The sequence below is a fragment of the Neolamprologus brichardi genome, chromosome 18 (assembly GCF_056152115.1).
Source record: "Neolamprologus brichardi isolate AB-2024 chromosome 18, ASM5615211v1, whole genome shotgun sequence".
In the NCBI taxonomy this organism is placed as follows: domain Eukaryota; kingdom Metazoa; phylum Chordata; class Actinopteri; order Cichliformes; family Cichlidae; genus Neolamprologus; species Neolamprologus brichardi.
Window position 1 is genome coordinate 4,395,351 of NC_142121.1, and position 25,460 is coordinate 4,420,810.

Genomic DNA, 25,460 nt, shown 5'->3' on the forward strand with positions numbered 1-25,460 from the left:
AAATTACCAGATTCTTATTTGGTTCTAGAGTATTTTTGTGGCTGCTTTCCTTGTTTGTCTTTACTTCCTGTGTGTGTCCTCGCTCTTTTGTCAGTGCCTGGTTCACACCAGTGTGTAACTGTGTAATCACTCCCTGCTACATAGTTGATTTTGTCTTTCCCTTTGTCGAGTTCCCTGTTTGGGCTTCCTTAAGTTTCTTGTACTCAAGTTTGTTTTATCCTGTGAAGTTCATTGGACTTTGTGTATCCTGGTGTTTGCAAACGGGCACTGAAGATTAATTTTTTGATTTACGCCTATCATTCCCTCCAGGTAATACATGACACCACGGTTCTTCATTCAAAGATGGATTTGTGACTTAGCTTCTTTGCACATGGGGCCTTTCTCAATATGCGTACTTGTGCGTACTTGCGTTCTCGTGTACTCGTGATACGTCATCAGTCGGAGACCAAGTACTGTTCCAATTCGAAGTACGCATCAAGCCGAGAACGCGAAAAAGTCCCGGATGTGTTCTCGCTCCGCCCGTTTTATCGAGCATGCATCGGTGGTGACTTGTGTGGACTTGGTACAGCTAAATATCCCAGAATGCATTTCGTCCAAAACTCAAACGCGGCAATGGCGGACGAGCGGGGCTAAAAACGTTTAAATATTACTCTTTCTGGGTCACAAAATAAACTTTTAAGTTCTTTTCAAGCGAGAATGTAGCTGTGTAAACTTCAAATATCTGCTCAGTTTATCAAGATATCGTATATTTCCAAACGAGCTCCGACGTTTTCGGAGACGTCTGTGACCCGCCAGCTCCATAGCAGACAGTGAGGTCGAGGATTATTACAGCCAGCGAGAACAGCGGACTCCCGGCACATCGTTTTCAACCCCCCCGCGGTCGTTTTGCTACTCAGGTTAAACAAACCCCAAAAGCTGTCTATTGTATTGAGTGTCCACTAAAATAAAAATAAAAGCGTTCTAACATCTCACCTGCTTGTTTTTATTAAGGTATGTACACGTATGTACACGTACACTATTTTTATTAATAGAGATTTCACTACTGAGGTTAAACATGATATATAAGTCACTTAGATCACTTCTAAATGTTAATGTTTGGTTTATTTCAGTGTTTTATTTGTTCCTGAGTAAACCGGTTTGGTTGTGATTAAAGTTAAGCTTCATAACATATTACTCACAGTTAAATTAAGGACGGCAGTAAAAACTCCGGACCTGTGACATCATCAAGTACGCTGGTGTTCCAATTGTACAAATCGCGAGTCCGTACTCGTGTACTTGAGAATTGAGAAAGGGCCATGCTTTCTTGACTGCCCTTTGCATCACTTTAAGAGGCCTGTGCACAACACAGAATGTAACTTAGTTCCTACCCCTAAAGGAACAACAATAAGTAAAGGAAATAAATAAAATACATAAACACAATAAATTAAGCATATTGACATTTATGGCAGTTAAAACATCACTTGCCTCTGCACCACCATTATCCTTGTCTCATGTTCAGGTATCTTGCCCAAGGATATTTGTCATCCAGACTGGGGGAGCCAGGTATCAAACCACCAACCTTCCGATCAGTAGATGACCTGCTCTACTTCTTGAGCTACAGCCAATTCACATTCATGTTTCTTTCAGTAAATCATTTAAATCTACCAACTCTTGTCTGTTTTGTCTGTGCCCCATAGCAGGCTCAATGATCAGCCATTGAGGATGTGAGGTCTGTGCCAGTGGTGCTAGTTTCAGTCCTGTTTAAAGAGCCGGGGAAACCTGCAGTCATCTGAGACTGAAGAAGTCACGTGGATGAGTGAAGAAACGTTTCTCCCACTGAAAACCAAAACGTCCAGATGAAAACAATCAAGTTTTTGGGATTTCCTTACCTGGATGATTGAACATGGATCAAGACAGCACGCTGTAATATTTGACAGATAGCTGCACTTAAAATGCCCAAGAAACTACGGTCAGTGGCTTCAGTTAGTGGAGGTGACGAAAGATACTCCTGAATCCAAATGAGTGAGTTTTAAACAGATTCTAGCCCCGTTTGGTTTTTATAAAGGGTGAACTTAGTTACACGTACTACAGTGTATTTTGTAGCCTGCTGTAAATATGGTTACTTTAGCTGTAACAATGGGTATTTTAACATGGGAGTCAGTGGGGATCGACTCACTTTGGGATCCAGCCCCATGTGGCCGTAAGAGGAACTGCAGTCCACTTCTGCACTGGCTTCATTTTACAGCCCTGGAGGTTGAGGCTTGGACTAAAACGAGCCTCCTCCACTGCAGCAGTATGTAAATATGACAGAGGATAATAGGAAGCTACAGAGCAGCCCAGGAAAATCATAAACAGTGTGTAGGCTGTGCTTAAGCGACACCGTTTAATCCCAAATTTGGGCAGCTAAGAAGAGAGAGAGAGTAAAAGGAGGGGGGCAGACAATGGAGGGGGGAGAAAGGAAAAAAGAAAGGAGAAAAGACAAAGGAGGAGAAGAGCGTGGGATGATAGGGACGGTTAAGACGAGGGGAGCGCACACACACGCGCGCGCGCGGAGGTGTGACGTCAAACTGGAGCGTAGCTGACAAGCTCGCTCCCCGGTGCCACTCGCTGACCAGTCTCCCGCTCTCTGCAAATCAACTCCACGCGGGTGCTACTGCACGCCCTTTAAAAAAAACAGCGGAGGAGGAGTAAGAGGAGGAGAAGGAGAAAGAGCCAAACCCGGGAGGTCTCACGCGGAGAGAGACGGCTCGCGGGAGGACGAGGAACTGGAGGAGGAGGAGGAAGGAGGCTTCGCTCTCTGTCAGCCTCGCGCGCACAGCACGCGGAGGCAGAAGGCATTATTTACTGGACGCTTCCCATGGAGACGCTCTCCGTCTCGCGCGCCGTCCTCTCAGAGAGAAGCGGGTAGGATTGTGACGGAGGGCGGCTCTCTCAGATCTCACAGCCAGGTGTTGCATCCACCCCCCCTCCCCCGTTTCGATGGGGAGGCCTGAGGAGGGTTGAGTGGCTCGCGCTCTCGACTTTGATCTGGAGCCTCGCGCGCAACAACAAGTTGATATTTCTGAGTCGTCGCCGAGTTTCTAAGAGAACAAGATTTTTGGATGTTTTTTCGTGTTTTTTTGCGCCTCTCTGAGTTGCTGACCTCACCGCTGTCTGGATCTGTGTGCGCGCGCGTGTGTGTGTGAAGACAGAAGACTGGAATTAATGTGAATATTCGTGCTGCAGGCGCAGATAGGACAGCCATGGCACGGTAAAGCGGACCGAGCTGTGCCAACGACGCACGAGCCATTTGGAAATCTGGTCTCTGTGCCGCGTGCACTCCTCGTGTCCCCGCCTCGTTTTTCCCGCTCCTGGATTGCCGCGGCACCCTGATGGTGCGGACGGATGGTGGCTCGAGCTTGGACACGCCACCCGGTGATTGTTGTTGTTTTGTTGTTGTTATTGTTGTTTTGAGACGCTTCTGACGATGCGCGCGGTTCATCTTGGAGATGTTTTTCCTTTCCAGTAGGATTTCTGTGCGGGTTTTTTTCGTTTTTGAAATCGTTCGCGCGACAATGACCTCCAACCCAAGAGAGAAGCACGCGCCCCCGGTTCAGTGCGCACGAGAGGACGTTGTCTCCCCCAAAATCGCCGAGCTCCTTAACGCGCGGGAAGGGTGGGTTACGAGCCTGTAATCAGTGCGGCGAAGACACACACAGACAAACGGGACCAGCGCGCGCGGCGGCAGCTGCCATGGAGCTGTCAGAGGTCCGGTGCTCCAGCGCGAGCGAGGAGCTGTACACCATCAACAAGACCCCGAGCAGCAGCAACAACAGCAACAGCAGCGGCAGCGCGCGACCCAAACGGCTGCTGTGGCAGAACGCGGTGCGGCACATCACCGAGCAGCGCTTCATCCACGAGCAGGGCGGGGTAGGGGTGAAGGGCATCGGGCCGGACGAGCCCTACGACCCGAGCCAAGGGGCGCGGAAGCAGTCGGCAGGGCGGACGTCGGTGGGAGACCGGCACAACAACGGCGGGACCAAAGTGTTCCCGGAGCGCGCCAGCAGCGACCTGGGCTTCCTGCAGATCGACTGCGCGCCGAGCAACTCAGACTTCTTCCTGAACTGGGGCTACACTTATCGGGGCGTGATCTTCCCCACGCTGCGCAACTCCTTCAAGTCCCGCGACCTGGAGCGGCTGTACCAGCGCTACTTCCTGGGCCAAAGGCGCAAGTCGGTGGTGGTGATGAACATCCTGGACGTGGTGACCAAGCTCACCCTGCTGGTGCTGCACCTCACCCTGGCCTCCATCCCCATGGACCCCATCAAGGGGACGCTGCTGGGCTTCTTCACGGGCATCGAAGTTGTTATTTGTGCCTTAGTGGTGGTGCGAAAGGACACCACGTCGCACAGCTACCTGCAGTACAGCGGCGTGGTCACCTGGGTGGCAATGGCCACGCAGATCCTGGCGGCAGGGCTGGGCTACGGGCTGCTGGGCGACGGGGTGGGGTACGTTCTCTTCACTCTGTTCGCCACCTACAGCATGCTGCCGCTGCCGCTCACCTGGGCCATCCTGGCCGGCCTGTTCACCTCGGGGCTTCACATCCTGGTCCAGCTGCTCATCTCCAAGAATGTGCAGCTCTCCAGCAACCAGGTGAGCCTTCGACATACCCTGCTTTCACGTCTCCTCCATTCCTCTGCTCTGTCTTCCTTCGTTTGCCCGAAGCAGCTGCTTTATCTTCCTCTTTCTCCTCCCTGAAACTTTATCTTTTTACGGAGCGCTGGTACCGGTGCTGATATTTACCGGATCTCTCAGCTGTGAGATGATGTTTCACTTTCCAAACCTACAGTCGGTTTATGTGCAGCTGGCACGTGTTTCCCCGTTTTTTAGAGCGCACAATTACAGTCGTAGACTCCACGACCAGGTGTGAATTTACCTGAGATGTTTTGTGTCGCCTGTGCTTCCCCGACTCTGGCTCAGGTGGTTTGATTTTTTCGTGTTTTAATAATGAAATGCGTCAGTTTGTGACAGCAGCCTGCTGTGACTGCCTCAGACTGCTGCAGGTTTCAGCACCAGGAGCTGTCCAACACACACAGACACACACACAAAGGAGGACCTGAAATGCAGCTGAGCTCCACACAGGTTTAGCGCCCCCTGCTGGTGAAAACAATAACTTAAATCTTTTTTGGTAAAATGCATCAAATTCCAGGAGATCTTTTAGAGTCAGATGCTTCATATGAAAGTGTGCAGGTGAACAGCCGAGAGGGTGATATTTCTAAATGTGCTTGCCTTTGATTGTCAGACTGTCTTATGGCACCATCATCATATATATCTGAGCCCCTGAAAGCACCAAGAAATGAACACAGAGCTCTCAGAAAGCTTCAAATAACCGCAGCAGTCTGTCAACATCGACTGAAGAGCTGATCATCAGATGTGGAAGTAAACAACGCAAGCTAATGAAGCAGAACACGATTCTGAGCAGTTTTGTTGCTACTTAGTATCTGATTGATGGCGAGAGAGGGAGCGGCATGTTGCTGTAGTCCATTAGTGGCCTGTCGTTGAACTTTCCCTCGAGGAGGGAGATGTTACAGCTCAACTATTTGATTTCTCAGCTCGTTTTGTGGAATCTTTGCTTTACTCTCGGTTTACAGACTGAAACTTAAATTCTATTTCAGTTCAGTTTGTGTTAGTTTACAGTTGTTCGTATTATAAGGTAAAGACTCTACAAACAAACAATAAACAGAAGTATTAATCATAGGCAGGTAAAACTAGGTGCCTCTGTTCTGTCGGAGGTTTCTTCCTCTTAAAAGGGAATTCTTTTTCCCCACTTTTTCCCAAGTGCTTGCTCATAGGGGGCTGACTGATTGTTGGGATTTTCTTTCTAATATTGCAGGGTCTTTACCTTACAATATAAAGTATCTTGAGGCGAATGTTGTTGTGATTTGTCGTGTTATAAATAAAGTTGAACCAATTTAATTGAATTTAATTAAAAGTTTGCATCTTAAAAGTAGACAGGGTGTCTTCTGAACCCAAACGGGAAGCTGCTTCCACAGGAGCGGAGCCTGCCTCCCGTTCTGCTTTTGGAAATTTCAAATCAGTTACTTATTTGTTTGTTGTGACCTATACAGTCAAAAACCTTCAAATATCAAAGCTGGGTCCAAAATGTCCAGGCTCCAGTTTGACTCCCAAATGAAATCAATCGTAATTTTGGTGAAAACGTACAGAAATCTGTCCATAACGTTTGCGTAATCCTGCTAACAAACAGTCAGACAGATAATCTGAACCACTGAAGCTTCTTGAACCTCTTTGGCAGGATTAAATGGTTATTTTGAGGTTTATGCATTCAAAGGGATAACTTTCTTTTTTAAGTTTAGGGATTTTATGAATTGATGCAAAGCAGTCAGCGAGTGTGTCCTGGTACTGGCGACCAAGTGCTAACCCCTGCAGTAATCCACAGTAATGTGCTGAAATGATATAATTGCAAGTTAAACCTTTCACTGCATGGTTTGCACACTAAAAATATTTGACTCCCTTTTTCTTTTATCTCGTTGAAAAGCTCAGGAGGTATAGAGAGTGTTTTCCATTAATCAGAAAGCCAATGATTTCATTCAGAAACTGGCCCTTACATCTCTACGACGATGTGCTGTATTTCTACTCTAATAAATGCAGTGTGAAGAAGTGAATGTGGTTTGTATTGCAGCACTTTGTGTGTTCAGTTAAAAAAAGCTTTTAAATGCAGTTTGTGCTTTGTTTTCTTCGTGTTTGCTGTCACGAGTGAAAGTGTTTTGAAGTGATCATAAAAGCGGCGCTGTGCACTTCAAGTCAACGTCGTTATTCATCAGTTGAATTCTGACAGCGTGGTTTGTTTGGTGCTAACAGAGTCGGAGGATTGTCGTGTGAGCGCGGAGATAAATTGTTGGGTTGGTCAGAGGTTTTCTTCCACGTCCTGCAGACGACCCTGAACTGTTGGTTTCGGTTTACAGACGACCTGCTCTGCTCGTTTCTAGGCCTATTTTGTCCATTCGTGGACATCACCCTCCCGCTAGATCAACATTTCTGATTGGCTCCCATCATATTAGGGACATCCATTCAGTGTGACATCATAAAGAGGCAAGAGTAAAAAAAGTCTGAATCCTGAGCTTCTTGTTTTTGCTCACTTTGATTCAGTTTCCTCGTTATTTGAAACTTTGTTTAATATTAGGGGTGCAACGATACTCGTATCGATATTGAACCGTTCGATACAGTGCTTTCGGTTCGGTACGCATATGTATGAACAATACAACATTTTTTATTTATTTTATCAACTTTTATTCTGACGATGCTGTCTGTGTTGAGCGCTCAGTGGATCTGCGTTCGACTACTCCGCCTAGGCTACACTGTCGAGTGCAGATCCACTGAGCGCAGCGCAAGCTAGCGAGACAGAAGTTAAGTTCTCGTTGCAACATGGCAAATTGAACCTCCCCCACCCTCATTCAGATCTGGCGTTTGGAACTATTTTGGTTTTCATGTGACGTATGACCCTGAAGGTAAGCGCGTCATGGACAAAAGTAAAACAATATGTTGGATGTGCCACGCAATGCTCAATTTGTGGGAACTAGTGCGTTAGCGCAGTTAGCTCGTTAACGTGTTGACGCTGTCCAACCCCGCACAGGGCGATCCGCAGTAGCTCGTTAACGGAGATTTGCCGTGTTGTGGCGTTAACGTCATTTCAGATTAACGCTGACAGCACTAGTGGGAACACAACGAATATGACTGCACATTTACTCCGACATCATCCTCGTGCAAAGACAAGTGGAAGCAGACAAAAACAACAAGCACGCATGCTACAAACTTTACCCGAGTCATTTAGACAGCCGTTAGCACATGATTCTCCTTATGGGGACCTGATATGTTTAATATGCTGCTGAGAATATAGCCCAGAAGAAGCGTATAGTAGAGCTTTTATTTTGGAAAGAGACATTTCTCTGTAATAAACTCTCTTTTCCAAAGATGAGTGATTTCTCCATCAGATAGATTTATTTTTATTATTTTGTTGTTTCAGCAACATTAAATTTAAAAACTGTACTTTTGAGTTAAAATATATATTTATAATTTTAATAAATGATAAATTAAAAAGGCATGAACATTTTTTTGTATCGAAAAAATATCGAACCGTGACACCAAAGTATCGAACTGAACCGAACTGTGAATTTTGTGTATCGTTGCACCCCTATTTAATATCCATCATTGGAACAGTTTATAAATGACAGAAAACCAGGAAAAGCAGAACACAGAGCTTAAAGTCTCTCGCTTTGGATTTGTAAATGGGAATAATTTTTATGGAGAACTGTCATAAAGTAAGAACAGCATAATTTACATACTTGTTGTTCTTAGAAACCTTTGTGTCAGTCCAGGAGTCATGTTGCTATACTGCAAATAATATGATTTTTGTTTTTATAACATTGACTAATCATAATAACGCTTTATTTTAGGAACCAGCTGTTTAAAAGTCTGAAAGATGCTGTATTGAATATATTTTTCGTAGCTTTTGGAAATTTCATGTAATGTGTTATCATGTTTAAGTGAACATGAGCAGAAATCGTAACATTTTGTGTTTTCTTCAATGTAAAATGAATTTACCTTCAAAATGTCAACAAAAGAAGCAGAAGTGCACAAAGATTCAGTGTGTGACACTGAAAGGCCTCCTCAGTGATGTCCTCACCCAGCGTCCTGCTTTTGGCCTTCACAATAAAAAGAAAGTGTGTTTTCTCGAGGTGTTTAGTGAGGAGCAACAACAAACAGCAAAGAAGCAAAAACATGTCACTCTGTAGGGAGACGCTCTCACCTGAGGTGGATTATTCAGTCAGTTTAACTGCCTGTGATTATGATCGGTCTGATGAAAACGTCACACAGATGTGTTTTCTTTTGACTTGACGTATTTCTTTTAAGATGAGTGTGAAATGCTCTCGAGTGCTGTGCACATCTCATGTCAGAATTAGCTCCTCACATCAGCAATTAGCTACGAAATGTATTTTATAAATCAGCCGTCAGCTCTTTCATGTCTGGCAGATTTCCCAGAGTGACTTGTAATACTTGAAAGGAGCGTAGATGAACATGTGACGGGCAACACGATGAAGAGCTCTCATACTTGGTCTTGAAATGTATTATTTTAGGGTTATGCAGAAACAAACACACAACATGAAGCCCAAAGCTACAGATCAAAGCGCACACACACAGCGTCTCTGGTCTGAGTAGAGTCGGCTGGAAGGATAATTCAGGTTAATTTATAATGTGCCCACTGTGGCTCTGTGCTCGTGTTTCTGTCTTCACCTCTGTTGGAAAGATTTGGGGAAACATGCGACTCCCTGCAGCTCCCAAAAAACTTGCTTAGACAGTTTATGGCGTCTGACTCGGAGATGAAAACTGAACATGCGCTGCAGTAGGGCACGGAGATTAATTGGATTTTAATTTTAATTAAGATTTTGGCTTCCGATAATGAAAGCAAGATGATTAGGATAAAACAGTTTTTCCAGTAATTTTTTGCTAAAAATCACAATATTGTCTTGAGCTGTGATGCTGGAAAGAAAGTCATCAAATCTGTAGCCTGTAGGCTTATTGTTATTTTTATGACTTCGGCTGAGAAGTCATATTTGTTACCCATCGGCTGAAAGAGGCTGCTGGGGTATTGTTGTTACTCTGCTGGTGGTGTGGAGAGCCAAGTTTGTCAATGAGATAACTCGAGAATGAGGCGACATGGGAGCTTCAAATTGATATCCCAGGTTCAACTACTAAACATCTCAGACAAGTTTGAAACTAAGTGACCTCAAGGTCAAGGTCAAGGTCAAGTTTTCTGCTATAACTCAAAGCTACCACAGAAAAGAGTAAAAACTCAGGTCAGAACAACAGCAAACAGCAGAAGTGCTGCTTCACTGACTGCAGCTGGATTCGTTACTATCGATGACAGCTGAATGTGCCTAACAGCATATTCAGCTGTCAAGGACGTATCGTACACAAAATCTGCAGCTTCTTAAAGTTTTTCTAAGTTCAGCGGTTGAAGGGAAACCACTATATTTGAAATAAGGTGATGATTTGCACTTTAAAGTACAACGTGGCACAGTTTGTTAGCTCTCAGCTCAGCAGTTCTCAGTGTTGTAAAGAGGATTAATGTTAAACTGTTTTTATATCTTCTTTATCAGATTCGGGTATTTCAGGTTTTATAAGCATCATTGAGTATTTTTGTTGTTGTTTGAGCTCTTTTTAATTTCACATTTTGTTCTCTTGGATAATACAAACTGAGCTAAACAGTTAGTCGATCATTAAATTGGCTTTTTCTTGCCGATGCTGCGGACCTGCTGTTTTTCATCATTATGAAATTCATCATTCACTCAATGCATCATGGGAATCCCCCGGCAGCCTACATCTATTGCAGCATAACTAAGGGAGGATTCAGGGTCACCTGGTCCAGCCCTAACTATATGCTTTAGCAAAAAGGAAAGTTTGAAGCCTAATCTTAAAAGTAGAGATAGTGTCTGTCTCCCGAATCCAAACTGGAAGCTGGTTCCACAGAAGAGGGGCCTGAAAACTGAAGGCTCTGCCTCCCATTCTACTTTTAAATACTCTAGGAACTACAAGTAGGCCTGCAGAGTGGGAGCGAAGTGCTCTAATAGGGTGATATGGTACTACAAGGTCATTAAGATAAGATGGGGCCTGATTATTTAAGACCTTGTATGTGAGGAGCAGGATTTTGAATTCAATTCTGGATTTAACAGGAAGCCAATGAAGGGAAGCCAAAACAGGAGAAATATGCTCTCTCTTTCTAGTCCCTGTCAGTACTCTTGCTGCAGCATTTTGGATTAGCTGAAGGCTTTTCAGTGAGTTTTTTGGACATCCTGATAATAATGAATTGCAGTCGTCCAGCCTGGAAGTAATAAATGCATGAACTAGTTTTTCAGCGTCACTCTGAGACAGGATATTTCTAATTTTAGAGATGTTGCGCAAATGGAAGAACGCAGTCTTACATATTTGTTTAATATGTGCGTTGAAGGACACGTCCTGGTCAAAAATGACTCCAAGGTTCCTCACAGTGTTACTGGAGGCCAAGGTAATACCATCCAGAGTAAGAATCTTTACCATTCCCATACTGGTGCAATCTAGTATCTCACAGGCTTTGTGCTAGAGAGCTGGCGGGTTGAAGACTAGCTAGACATCCTTTCGGTAATGTTTGGCAGATTTCAGGTGCATGTGTGAAAATGGTTTTAAAAACAAATGTAGCACGGTCATAAATGACTGCAAATGCATTAGAGACACTGAAATAAAACAATTTGGTTTGTTCAAAGGCAACAGTGGAAGAATAACAGCCAGATGTTTAAAAAGTCCAGTCGTTGGATGCAGCGTATGGTCTGCATGCGTCTCTAATTCTACTGTAGGGATGAATCTACGGCTGGTCGATATGGAAAAAACTCTTATAGCAATAATGTTTTTAGTATCAGTCGATATTGATAAATATAACGGTATAAATAAAATCACATTTTATTTCTTTTACTCCTGAGATTTTATTCCAACCACACGATTGGTTCAGCACGGCGCTGTTCTCATTATCATTGGCCTTTTTTGTTGTCTGTCAAAACGTGGATGAAATGAGCTCCATTGACTTTATGTTGATCATGTTTTTTATCACTATTGAAGGTTTCACCGTCCAGCTTTGCATGGGTCCACAGTCCCCTAAAGGTGTTAGGATACAGGCACTCAGAACATGACTGTACTGATGTTGCAGTGACCGTAGTGGACCCAACCCACAGCGTAACAGAGCCTCACTGAAGGGTCTGAATTAATCGTTTTCTTTACAGGACTTTAAATTGTTCAACCCTCAGATTTCTGCCTCAGTGTAATGAAAGTCTAAGTTACTGACATGCAGGAGTGTTTTTGAAGTTCAATAATGACTTTATTAATTAGCTTCCACTCATGCCGTGATAAGTCTTAGCTTGTGTCATTATTATAAGTGTTATCTCGCTGGAAAGTCAGCGGGCCGGATGGATTAGTTTAGCGCGGCGAGTTTGTATTAGTTGACCTCTGAGATCGGCGCCTAACATGTTTCGTCTTAAATCGGCTGCAGTGACGTGGTGGCGGTGCAGCTGGATGGACGCAGCAGCAGAGGGAGGATTAGGACGGCTCATACTGAACTCCTGGGGTTAGGAAGACTCGACACGCTGTGAAATTGTACATCCTGAACTCAAGTGGTGCTAATCTGCTCTTATTAATTATGTTTGCGTGAGGATGTTGTGAACAGAATATAAAATACAGATCAACAATTATTAGGGAATGAGATTGGATGAAGGAAGCTGAGGATTTATCACACTTGCCAGAAAGTTAAATAGGTACTAAAACGTTTCAGTGGCTTTTAAGGACGTTTTGTGAGGTGGCTTGTGGTTATGAGAGCATCTCATCCTTACTGTAGGAAGCAATCTGGTGGATGGATTTATGATACGTGCTGACTTATGTTAAAGACAAATGAGGACACAAAACTTTGCATATAATAAACTGCATTCTTTTAATGACCAGTAGGGGGCGAATCCTGCAAAAAATCATAATGTATAGAAATCTATGAGAAAATGACCCCACCTGTAACTTGGGCTACGTCCACACGTAAAGGCAGAAATGAAGGAAAACGCTGCTAGGAACATGCCAAAGCAGCAGGTGGCGATATATTCCTAACCGTGCAGAAATGTTGGCCAATCAGAAGTCTAGAAGCCTTGGTGGGAAAAAGTAAACAAAGCTGGGGCATAGAAGCAGAACCGAGTCGTATGTGTGGAGAGACAGTAACTGTGTGTGTATATGTAAGCATTTAAACACTGCAGAGACAATTAACAGTAACAGTATTGTAGAAATTCATTTCACCGAAACAATAACGTGGCGCATAGTGTGACGTCAAAAAATGCGCACATCTTTGACGCTGCGTTTTCTCCGTTTTCTCCGTTTTTCTCGTCCACACTTAAATGCAAAAACTGAGTTTTCAAAAATATCCACCCTGGCCGGAGTTTTTAAAAAATCTCCGTTTTCAGTGACCAAAAACGCCGTTTATGTGTGGGCGAAAGGTGCAAACGCATAGAAAAACCTGCGTTTTCAAAAATACCCGGGTACGTGTGGACGTAGCCTTGATCTCTGACTCGAGTAAACACTTTCCTGACATGTTTATGGTTTCAGTCGCTAGTTTCAAGTCCTTGTGAATCGAACATAATGCTAATTTTTCAAATGATTTTACTAGTTATTTATTACTAGTCTTTAGGGTGGGGCTACCGAGGGATTTAAAAGTCTACAGCCATGTCTAAAGTCGAGACTGCTTGACCTGAGAAAATATTTAAAAACCAGAAAATCCCATGTGCCCCACCCAACCGCAAATCTGTAGTCTTAGTCTTTAGTTATGTCCTATACGTCAAAAAATGAGAATTTGATGGCTGAAGTAACGCACTTGTGATTCCTTCTGGTCGAGATTGCGGACCTCGGACTTACATCCATGTTATTTTTTCCATGAAGCTGGTTTCAGAGTGGTGTTTTGAGACGGCAGATCGAAACTCAGACATCTCATCTTTGATTTTAAGTATGCTCATTGTGTTGGGAGCTGTCCACTCGTCTGCCTCTAATGGTGCGCTGTCTTTGTTTGGTTAATGCAGCTGTGTGTTTTATCATTTAAGAACCACTTCCAGCTCCTATCCCTCGTCTTCTTTGTCACTATTCACCACTGAATCTTTCTGTCAGACTCAAAACAACTTCCATCGATCCACCTCGGTCTCTTCAGAGTCTCGTTGGGCCCCTGTTGGCCCCACATCCTTTGTGTCCCTCCTGTCGAAGGCTACAATATTGACCGCTGCCTTTCCCTTAAAACCTTCACACCATCATGCCCCATCTTCTCACTGTCTAAACAATATACTCATATCGACTCGTGGCTTTTTTCCACCCCCCGCTGAAAAGACTCCAAGCAGACCCAATTCTGGCTTTCCAATCATGGCTGTATTGACAGCTGCCTTTGTGCAGAGGTCATTTAGTCTTCTTTCTTGCTGTTAAATGAACAGGGGCCTCAGTAAATAACAGATTAGCCTGTTCTGGCCAGTGAAGGAGCATGCATGTGAATGATAATGTGTGCGTTTGGGTGTCAGGGAAGAGTTTGCACGGAGCTAAGAGTGTTATAAAACTGTCAATAGCACTGTGTCTTATTTTCTCTGTTCACACACACACAGCGAGAGCTTCGTACCCGCCGATTAGCTGTTCTCCCGCTCGCTGCAGCTTCCTCTTTCAAGGTCAAAGTCAGCTTACCTAGAGCGCCGGCTGCACGGAGGAGATAGAGAAGGAAAAAAAAGCCAAGTTTGGATTTCATACGGAGACAACGTGCATGCATTTTCCATCCCTGAGGAGAATTTTTTGTCTGTTTGAACACTCAAAAGGCTTTGAATGTTAACAACCCTTTTCAAAGCTTCATCTCTCTCTGCTTTCATTTACATTTTTGATTTTGTTACGTAAGAAAGCGCTGATCAGGTTTTCTGCGACTGCGTCTCGGTGCCGCTGGCTGATCACGACCTCGTCCGCCAATTTGAGCCAACCCATTTTCTACAACGTCAAAACAAAGCGCCAAACAAAAGCTGTTTGGAAAAAAGTGTAATTTCTCACAGCTGCGTCTGCACGTGGAAATAAATCACAGGTTTTACCCCCACGCAGTCATTTTGAATATTACTTTGTGCGCTTGATTGAGGTGGTTATTCATCTGGTGCCAGCGGTGGCTCGTTGGAAGGTTTTGACAGCAGAAGCAGGATCGGCTCTGCCGTCTGTGTCCAGCCTGAAGTCAGGAAGTGGTGAATAACAAGCGAAGTCATCCTCAAACGTCCTTAAACAAAAATGTAAATCTTTGTATTTCCATTACAGAAGACCAGATTATATATATCAATACATATTTATATCAATATATATAATGTTCATATATTGAAAAGGTACCAAAATGAGCAATATGGATTGCCTTAAAAATCGGGGTGGGTTTAAAATATAGATTTCCCTGATTCAAATCGATTTTAGCTTGAATAAAGTGATCAAATCATTAAATCCTGAATTTTTAAATATAAATGTATTTTGCCAGAAATGCCACAATCTCAGGTAAAAGCTCACAGAAGTATTTCAACAACCACGAAACAGCTAAAACAGCAAACGATTCAAGAGCAGGTAAACGGATCCTTGCAAAGATGTAAACACAAAGCGTGGATCGTTCACCCGACGGCACGTGCACGTTCACGCCGACAGCTCACAGATTCTGTTGCTGCAGGTTTCGTCACTCTCCGACCAAAATTCACTGAACCAGCAGCAAAAGACGATCGAAACTACGCTTCACGTTTGATAAACATCGTCATAAATTCCCTCTTACTTCGGCTGTTTTGCTTCTAGCATGATAAAATCTCACTCCCTGCACAGCTCTCTCTCTCAGTGTGCTCAGAGACCAGGTTACCATCAAAAATCTGTTATCTGCATTATTGGCTTCTTACGCAGCAGTCTACCGTTGCGTTCAGTGCTGTCGGGGAAAAAGACCCCTGACAAGAACGTCTGATTTCTGCTGTTCAATACACACATATGTATAAAAATATAGATTTGTACTGATACTGAAATCGAATCAAATCGATTATAGAAATCCGTGACGAGACGCAGCCCTACTTCAAAGCTCCTTTGAAAAGATGTTTATAAAAAGTTATTCTTCCACTGGAAGATATTCTGTGGAGTCTTTTCATCTGTTTCCTCCATCTTTGTTTTCCCAAAAAGAGCCAGGAACGCCCCCTGGCAAGTTTCAGGAAGGTGATGGATATGTTAATGCAGATGTGTGAACTCATTTAATACATATTTTTCACATTTTAAATGCTGTCTGAATGGATTGTATTGTGCCTTAAAAAATTAACCCGTCCCCAACTTGTTGTTAACATAGTTTAAGACAGAGGTTCCTAAAGTGTGGGGCCCGCCCCCTAGGGGGGGCACAGAGCCATTGCAGGGGGGGCGGGGTATGAGAAGAAAAACTCTGCTGGCATAATGGACAGGACAGCAGGAGATGAAGCATCGCCAAATATGTTTCCAAACCAACTTCATTCTAAGCCAAAGACTAGAAAATATGGTGAAGCAAATCTTCCCTTTGGCTTCACCTGCACAGGTGCCGAGGTAGGTCTCACCTGCAGGATTGGTTTTCCCTGTGAGCACGCGCTGGGCTCTCCAAATCACTGACAAACAGTATCCTACATTTTTGATTTTTAGTTCACAAACACTTGTTGCAATGACTAACTACTCCTGACATTTTGGAGATGTTTGCTCTTTATACAGTAAAGTTACAGCGGGATACAAATAACATCAGGCTGATCCTGCCACGATTTATTCCCCCGTTCAAATCACGGACAAACAGGATCCCACAGCTGTTTATGTTTTTAAACCCATTTTGCACAGAGAGGCATTTTTTGAAAAATGTATCGATAGCAATGTTGAAGATTATTTAACAGGAAAAAACAACTACAGTAAAATCAATCAATCAAAATTTATTTATATAGCACATTTAAAAACAACAGTTTTGATCAAAGTGCTTCACAAATTAAAAAAAATAAATAAAATAAAATAAAATAAAAATAAAATGAGACAAATACAACACAAGACGAGACAAACATAGAAACCAACCAAATGATAATCAAACTATCTTACATCAAAGCCAGAGTAAAAAGATGGGTCTTTAAACGAGATTTAAAAGACTGAACAGTCTCAGAAGAGCGAATGGCAATGGGGAGGTTGTTCCACAGTCTAGGAGCTGCAATAGCAAAAGTCGCCTCTGGTTTTCAACCTAGACTTAAGTTGCATTAAGAGCATCTGGTTAGAAGATCTTAGTGCTTTTATAGGGTTATACAAATGAAGAAAATCTGTTACATAGCTAGGGGCAGTGTTATTTAAGATTTTATAAGTGAATAAAAGGTCATGCATTCTGGCACCCGATAAAAGACGTGCAGCAGCGTTCTGTACTAATTTCAACCGGTGAAGAGAGGAATGGGGGAGGCCTAAATAGAGGGAGTTACAATAGTCCAGTCTAGAGGTAATGAATGCATGAATAAGCTTTTCAAGGTCCTTGGGGGAGAGGAAAGGCTTAACTTTAGAAATTTGTAGGTTGTGTATCCTTTGAGGTGTTAATGGGGTTATTGAAAATGTGTATATGTGCGTATGTGTATATACGTATGTATGGATAGATAGAAACATATATGTATATATATTTAAAAAAAAAAAGAAAAAAGAAAAAAAAAAGAATAATAATTAAAAAAAAAAAAATGCACATGACATATAACGTAATTGCAAGGAGGTATTTCTGTAGTCTATAGATTACTAGATAGTGGAAAAGGAGTGGGATTAAATAAGCTCATGCTTCTTCCTGCTCCTTTTTGAACATAAAAGTTATTTGTAGTTGTGGTTGCTCGTTTTCTTTTTGTTTTGCTTTGTTTATTTGTCTCTTTTAATTCTATGTTGTTGTACTTTTTTAACATGTTCAAAATAAAGATTCAATCAATCAATCAATCAAACTTTAGAAATTTGACGTAGCTGATAGAAACCAGATTTAACCACAGTAGATACTTGTTTCTCTAATTTGAACGAGCTATCCAGGAGTACCCCAAGGTCTCTTACAACGTTGGAGAGGTAGCTAGCAAGTGGGCCAAGGGTAACAGTTAGTTGGTTCAATGGAATATGGCTGTCAAAGACAATAACCTCAGTTTTACTGTCATTCAATATTAGAGAGTTTTGAGATAGCCAGGTTCTGACATCATGAAGACAATTAAACAATGTATGCAATGGATCTGTAATAATCACACCGTGACGCCTCTGCCTTTGTAAATGGAGGGACAGTAACTGCGTGTTTATATGTAAGAGTGTAAAACCTGAAGATGGTAACAGTAACAGTATTTTGTCTCTATCTGCCATTCTGCGATTCATCTCACGTAAACAATAACGTGGCGCACAGCGTGACGTGAAAAAAGACGCATACCTTTGACGTTGCGTGACGAACTCTGTATTCCTCGTCCATTTTAAAAAATCTTCGGTGATTCGAAACGCCGTTTACGTGTGGACAAAAGGTCCAAACGCACAGAAACAGCTGCGTTTTCAAAAATACCCGTGTAGGTGCGGACGCAGCGTAAAAGAGTTTATTTTATTACTACCTGTAATTTATTGCAGATTACTTTTATTTGTGTTTACTGAATGTTTAGGTGTGAAATAAACCGCAGTGGAGTTTGAAAACAAAACATGGGTGTGTGTGGTTGGAGGATGTGTTTGTGTTTGTGTGGGGGGTGTTAGGTGGTGGTGGTGGGAGGGGGGCCTAGCAAAAAAAGTTGGGGAACCACTGCTTTAAGATGACTTCTTTTTTATGGATCTTGCTGAAATATTTGAGTATGTGAGACTTCTGAAGCCTCCAGATGCCTCAACACATCGCTGCTCCCAGCTTTAACATTTGGAAACACCCGATAATGTTATCTGAGGATCTGAGCTCATCAATGATGAACATCAACAAATGACTTGCTCCCTGACACACACTATCCAGTATACACAGCTGCAGTACAAGATACATGGCTCACAGTATAGTACATACAGTATAATTTTGCAGGATAACAGTACAGGAGAGTCTCATCACTGTTTCGACTGACGGTAGCTTGCACTGTATGCCAGCAACGCTGCAGTTCAGGGCCTCGTGTCATTAATAACAGTGATGTTATGCAGAGGCCCTTTTAATACAGTAGATTCCCACAGGCTGAACTTCTGGGCAGATCCTTTGCTTCTCTGAACCCCGAACGCAGCGATTGACAGTGATGATCCAGAGACAATGTCTGCTATGTGAAGTCATAGTGACCTCATAAGTGTTGCTGTCATCTGTAGCTTTCCTCTTTCTTTTGCTTTTGCAGACATTTCCTCCGTGTGCAGTCAGGCGTCTTCAGACTGACTCAGCTCGCTGAAAAATATTTTGGAGGGAGGAGGGGTGAGGCAGGCGGGCACAGAGGGACGAATCACTGACTCCAGCCTTCCCCCAGCCACCCCTCGCCTCCCTTTCACCCTCCTCGGTGGTTTCATGCGGTTGATCTCAGACAATCTTGTTGTTACCAGACACTGCACTCAGCCTCTCTTAATATTTGATGAAGGATCAGGGCCATCAGCGGCAGCTTTTTGAGCTTTTAATGGCAGAGTTTTCCGGTGGCATTCTTGTGCAGTGACCTTCCAGGCGTTGCTTAAAAACGACTTGAGAAGCAAAAGCTTTTACAGTCTTTCTGTCTCATTTCTCTGTCTGCAATGCTCGCTGAACTCAAGGGAGGAAGGAGGAGTTTCCATCAAAAGCAAAAGTAATTACGCATGTACTGTTCAAACAAGATGAGGGGACTATTTAAAGTAGGGAAGAGTGTAATTCGGAAATCATTTAAGACGTCCTTAATTTGCAGTTTTTGCATGTGGGTCAAGTGCATTAAAAAAATACAGATTGGAGACAAACTGAAGCACAACATATATCTGAGAAACAAAAGTAAAATACCTCAAATATGACGATTAATTTATGAGTTCAGTTAAAGGGCATAAAAACAAAAAAAACAAACTCAGGTGTTTTAGGTTGATCTTTCTTTTTATTTGCTTCTTGGTGCATTTAAGTAAACATAATGTATTTAAAAATACTTTATATCAAAATGAAATTTGTTACATGAAAGTAAATAAAACACGGTCTGAGCAACTTAAGAAAATCCCTTATTAACCTTCACCACACCCACTAACGTGATGACATCATGTACCTTGTCACGGCCTTTTGTGTTCCAAACACCAAAAAAGTCCAAGAAAAGGCCGTAGGTGGCAACGGGAGGTTTGTTTTAGAACGCACTTCTGACTCCATTGTTTAAAAATCTTATGGCGTTTATTTCGTGCAAAATTATAAACAAAAATCAACCAAATAAGTTCTTAAAACTTAAAATTAAACGAAAGTTAACTCAATTTGCTTTAACAACTTCAAAAGTGGTCAAAAAATCATTTTCTAACCCTTTTAGATGTCTTCCCATCAGACATTTGGCAAACAAAAAACCCTCCTTACTTTTTTTTCTTTTCTTTTTTTCTCTCTCTTTCTTTTCTTTTTCTTCTTTTCTTTCTTTTTACTTTTCTTTTTTGTCTTTCTTTTTTTTCTCTTTTTTCTCTTTCTTTTTTTTCTCTTTTTTTCTTTCCTTTTTCTTCTCTTTTTTCTTTTCTTTTTTCTCTTTTTTTCTTTCCTTTTTCTTCTCTTTTTTCTTTTCTTTTTTCTCTCTTTTTTCTTTTCTTTTTCTTTTTTGTCTTTCTTTTTTTTCTCTTTTTTCTTTCCTTTTTCTTCTCTTTTTTCTTTTCTTTTTTCTCTTTTTTTCTTTCCTTTTTCTTCTCTTTTTTCTTTTCTTTTTTTGTCTTTCTTTTTTTTTCTCTTTTTTGTCTTTCTTTTTTTTCTCTTTTTTTCTTTCCTTTTTTTCTCTTTTTTTCTTTCCTTTTTCTTCTCTTTTTTCTTTTCTTTTTTCTCTCTTTTTTCTTTTCTTTTTCTTTTTTTCTTTCTTTTTCTTCTCTCTCTTTCTTTTCTCTTTTTTTTTCTTTTTTCTTCTTTTTTCTTTTTTTCTTTTTTTCTCTTTTTTTTCTCTTTTTTCTTTTTTTCTTTTTTCTTTTCTTTTTTCTTTTCTCTTCCTATCTTCTTTCTCTTTTCCTCTATCTTTCTTTTTTCTTTTCTTTTTAAAAATTTTTGTTTTCTTTTAAAAAAATTATTTTTTCTCTTTCTTCTTTCTCTTTTTGTCTTTTCTTTTCTTTTTCTTTCTTTCTTTCTTCTTCTCTTTTTCCTTCTCTTGTTCTTAATCCCCTGATTAACGGGAGGATCCATAAGCCAATAAACCAATCACTTTCCAAAACCTTTTCCAATAAAATGAATTACAAATTTACATAACAAAACTAGGTCAGCATATTCTTACAACTTTAAAGAAAAAACAAAAAAGAATACAAATTGCGTTTTATAAACATTCAACAAAAATGGCCACAACATACCTGCTGAAACAATCCGGTCTTTAAGTGATGACGTGATGAACCCTGCTGCAGGGTCCAAACTATGTGTTTATTAAGGCTGTTTTAATGTTTTGTATCTTTGTTCTGTTTAATCAGAACAAGCCTCTAAAAACAGTCAGTGATCACTGTCTCTCTCGGTTTTTATCATTTTAAAGCTCAGTTTAAAACCTTACGATGTAACTACAGCCCAGCCCATGCAGCAGTATATGAATGACGAACCTCTTTGTGGATGCATCATCTCAGTTGTTCTCCTGGCTGAAGTTCAAGTATGTGTCAGCAAAGCTTCTGTAAACACCCAGAGCTGGACCAGTAAAGGTCAGAGTTTCTGGGTAACCCGTCCCTCTTTATTTGACAGCAATGTGTGACCATAGTTTTGGAAATTTGCATCAAAAGAACCGGTTTATACAGAGAGCAGCACAGCCTTGTAGTTGAGACTTTCTAAGAGGTTCAAGGCAGCAGACTAATACGAGCTATAACACATTGCTTTGTCTTTGCTCAGGTTTGTTTAAAGACAGAAAAAATGAAGACCTTTATGTTTGCTCTGGCTCATTTCATATAACAAACTTCACTGGGGGCAGTTTTGGCCTCAGCCAACGTTTGTCACCTTGTTGACTCCTCCGGTCTCGTCCTCAGTAAGACCAAATGAAATAGTTTGTCTGGAAGAATTACTGCCCCTGAGTCTTGGCTCGATATGAAGCGATAAAAAAAGACACCTCGTAGCGACTCATTTCCTCCTTTCTCTGCTTTCTGCTCCGGGCTCTTAAACCTTTTTTGGTGAACTTTAAGTGCCAGAAGAGTGTCCTGACCCGATAAATCACACTAGCAGCACAGTCAGTTCTGAAAGTGCCGCCAGGGAACACGGGAGGTTTTCATTTTTACTCCGTTTCACTAAAGTTTGTTCTTTTTCTAAACTTTCACTGAACTCTAAACGGAAACGTGCCAGTTTTGCTCCACAGTGTTGCACACCGACCTTCAGAGTTACCTGCGAGTCATTTCTAATTTCTTGCCAAACGCTGAGTCGACACTCACCCTATTCCTGCCTCCATTATCAGCCAGGCATTCATCTCAATGAAGGCTTCTCTTTGTGCTCCTGCGTCTGAACTGCTGACTGAACCTAATTACTGGTTATTATATCTTGGCTGGTAAATGTAAGGCAGCAATTCTAAAACATTAATTTTAATTAATTTTAAACTCAAAAAGGGTTTTGGACACAGAGTGTGAGCAGAATGTGCTTTTGTCAGTGTGTCCATGATGCTTTTCTGGTTCTGATCAGACCAGTAGCTTCAAAGTCAACAGAAGGCGGTTCACCTGCAGCTTGCAGAAAGATACAGACAACTAAAAGCCCCAGTTTGATGCATGCAGTGCTTTACAGCATCCAGTTTATAGATATGGGTGGAACAATTAGTCATTTTATTGCTTCATGCAAAAAAAGGAAAGAGGAGGCTGTTTGTTTGTGAGGGGCTCAGAGTAGACCTGCTGCTCCTCCACACTGAAAGGAGGCAGCTGTGTTTTGGTCACAGCTAGGGCTGCACGATTAATCGTTAGAAAATCGCGATCTCGATTCATACTTATGTGCGATCTCATTTCCAAATGACAACGATTTAAAAAAAAAGAAAAAAAAAGACGACGATTGTACCGCATTTTGATCCGGGACGTCATCTGCATGAAAACAAGCGCTCACTCTTCCTGCTCAACAAATGACAACGATGGAGCCTTATACCACGTGATACAGAAGCTGGCTGCTAAAATTAGCAGGGAAAAAACAACGGAGAGCACGTCAGGGATGACGAGAAAGTGACAGGAGAAAATCCGTCCCGGTCAACCACCCAAACATCAATAACGGGAACCTTATACAGCGCTTCCCTATACACGTCGAACTCCCGCAGGCACAAAGAAATTACGGAGGCTATTACTTATCACCTGACCAAAGATATGGCTCCATCAACACTGTGCAAAACGAGGGATTTAGGAAAATGATCAACACGCTAGACAAACGCTACACAGCGCCGTCCCGCAACTATTTTTCTATTGTTGCACTACCTGCTCTATACACGCAGCGTCGAGCAACGGCGGAGACGGAATTTCAAGCAGTACAACATTTTGCGGCAACGACAAAATGTGAGACATTTGTTGTTTTTATGTTTATTTAATGTTTTTATGTTCAGTCTCAACTGTTACGAAGTTGATGTGCAGTTAATAAGTGCAATAAATATTTATACTGGAAAAGAAAATCGTGAGAGAATCGTGATCTCAATTCTAAGCAAAAAAATCATGATTCTCATTTTATGAAAAATCGTGCAGCCCTAGTCACAGCCAACCTGGAGGAGACCCCAGGGTGGACCAGGTCATGCTGCAGAGATGAAGTCTCTCCAACTAGGTCTGGAAAGCCTCGGTGTCTCTCCAGGAGGAGCTGAAGGAAGCAAGCTGCCCCTGTGGCCCAGATAAGCAGGAGAACATGGATACAGAATATGATTCAACCTTTGCAATCTTGCCTCTGTACATCCCCCCCGGAAAGCAGGGGAAGATATGCAGCAGAGGGCTGCAGGTCAGACCAAACTGGCATAAAAATATGGCGCTGACTGTTTAAGACTTACAGTCGTTTTTATAGATAGTGCACAATTTATAGGCCTGGGTGTAACTACTAAACATCTCGGATGGCTTTAAATCCCGGTGACGTCGAGCTCAGAAGTGAGAGGTCAACGTCTCTGAAACTCTTGGTGAATCCATTTACTCACGAAAGAAAACACGAAACCGCTAGTAGTCAGAGCAGGGTTCAGGATGTTTGATCCTCGTAATAAACAGGTAACACTGGTGCTACTTTCTGTGTTGTTTTTCCCAGTGTCCCTCCCACTCTGTGCGTGGACGTGTTAATTAAGCGTAGCTGTGTCTCGGGGCTGGGTCAGGAGGTTAAAAGACGAGGCGTATCGATTATCTCTCAAACACACCGGCTGATGAATTTGATGGACGCCGTGGTGGGCAGTCTGACCCTGAAACCTCTCCTGTGCTGTTGCCGGAGGTTAAGGATGACACATTGTAGGGATGATCACTGCCGGGTCCCAGCGCAGAGACCCATCCATCCTCATCGAATCAGGAGATCCTCCCACACCTACATTCAAGTTTATGTAACAAACACTTTTTCTCTTGGAGCAGTTCGGCTCTCTGGAGGAGTGCCCTGAAACAACAACAAAGAGCAATATTATGGTTTTGTTTACATGCCATCTGTATTTAGCTAACTTAACTGGATAATGTGTGTGAATCTTTGGCAAATGAGTGGAAGTGGGATGCCAGACTGCGTTTGGAGGTGGCACCTATCGCTGACTCGTCCTGTTAATTACAACAAGCCTGATAAAAGCTACAGGCTGAAGCATTAACAGCAGCACTTGTTCTCTCAACCTGGGACGGGCCACGATTGTTAAAGAGGCAGTTTGCTCTTCGTGCAACGATCGGAGTTGAGCTGTCGCTGTGACGCTGACTCAGACAGCTCCACTGGGCGTCGGCGATTTATGTCTGCTCAGTCCGCTTCTGTTTTCTTCTTTGTTTCTTTCCTGGTTCCTAGCCAGCAAGTTAACGTAGCACGGAGGAAGCTAACAGCAAAGAGTCAGCAGCTTTTCTTTACATGTTAGCAGCAGTTCACCGCTTTCATGCGAGGGGGCGTGCCTGAAAGCTGTCAGCTTCTCACCGTTTTATGTTTTGTGGCACTGACACAAACAGAACCTGTTCATCTGCTCGTCAGCTCCTCTCTCTGCGTGTGAGGAGATGCAGACGGTTATTCACCTCAGTTATGTTGATTTATATTCTGAGATGTATTTCTATTTCAACATCAGGCTGAATTAGGGCTGGGCGATATATCGAGTTTTTTAAAAATATCGATATATTTTTATACGAGATATAAGATGTGACAATATCCTTTATATCGATATAGTCTATGTTACGTTATAATTATAGTTGTGGAGCCACAAGTTTGCCTCTCTTTCGTACACTTTTGTCTCTACGCAACGTTACTCGGCCTCGCCTTCACTGAACACAACTCCCCCTCCTCCCCCATCGTTTCACCTGCAGGCAGCGACAAGATGGACACGGCAAATCTCCGTTAACGAGTTACTGCGCATCGCCCCCTTTCTTGGGGCTGGACAGCGTCAACGTGTTAACGAGCTAACCACGCTAACGAGGTTAGCTCGTTAGCGTGCTAGCGTCAAGTTACTGCGCATCGCCCCCTTTTTTGGGGCTAGACAGCGTCAACGTGTTAACGAGCTAACCACGCTAACAAGCTAACCACGCCATGCACGGCGTGGTTAGCTCGTTAGCGTGCCAACGTGGTTAGCTCGTTAGCGTGCTAGCGTCGAGTTACTGCGCATCGCCCCCTTTCTTGGGGCTGGACAGCGTCAACGTGCTAACAAGCTAACCACGTTAGCGTGCTAGCGTCCTCCCCTCTCCTTCACTGAACACAACTCCCC

The 25,460-nt window shown here is 42.6% G+C and overlaps 1 protein-coding gene across 2 annotated transcripts in view; it reads left to right on the plus strand.

The window, feature by feature from the left end:
• The first annotated feature begins 2,540 nt into the window (after window positions 1–2,540).
• The window catches only part of adcy8 (adenylate cyclase 8 (brain)), a 151,510-nt gene continuing 128,590 nt past the window's right edge, over window positions 2,541–25,460 (plus strand). For both annotated transcript variants that reach the window (XM_087831364.1, XM_087831365.1), the window contains exon 1: window positions 2,541–4,611. In XM_087831364.1, the coding sequence (XP_087687490.1) occupies window positions 3,712–4,611 (900 nt within the window). In that variant the 5' untranslated portion in view covers window positions 2,541–3,711. The remainder of the gene's footprint in view (window positions 4,612–25,460) is intronic.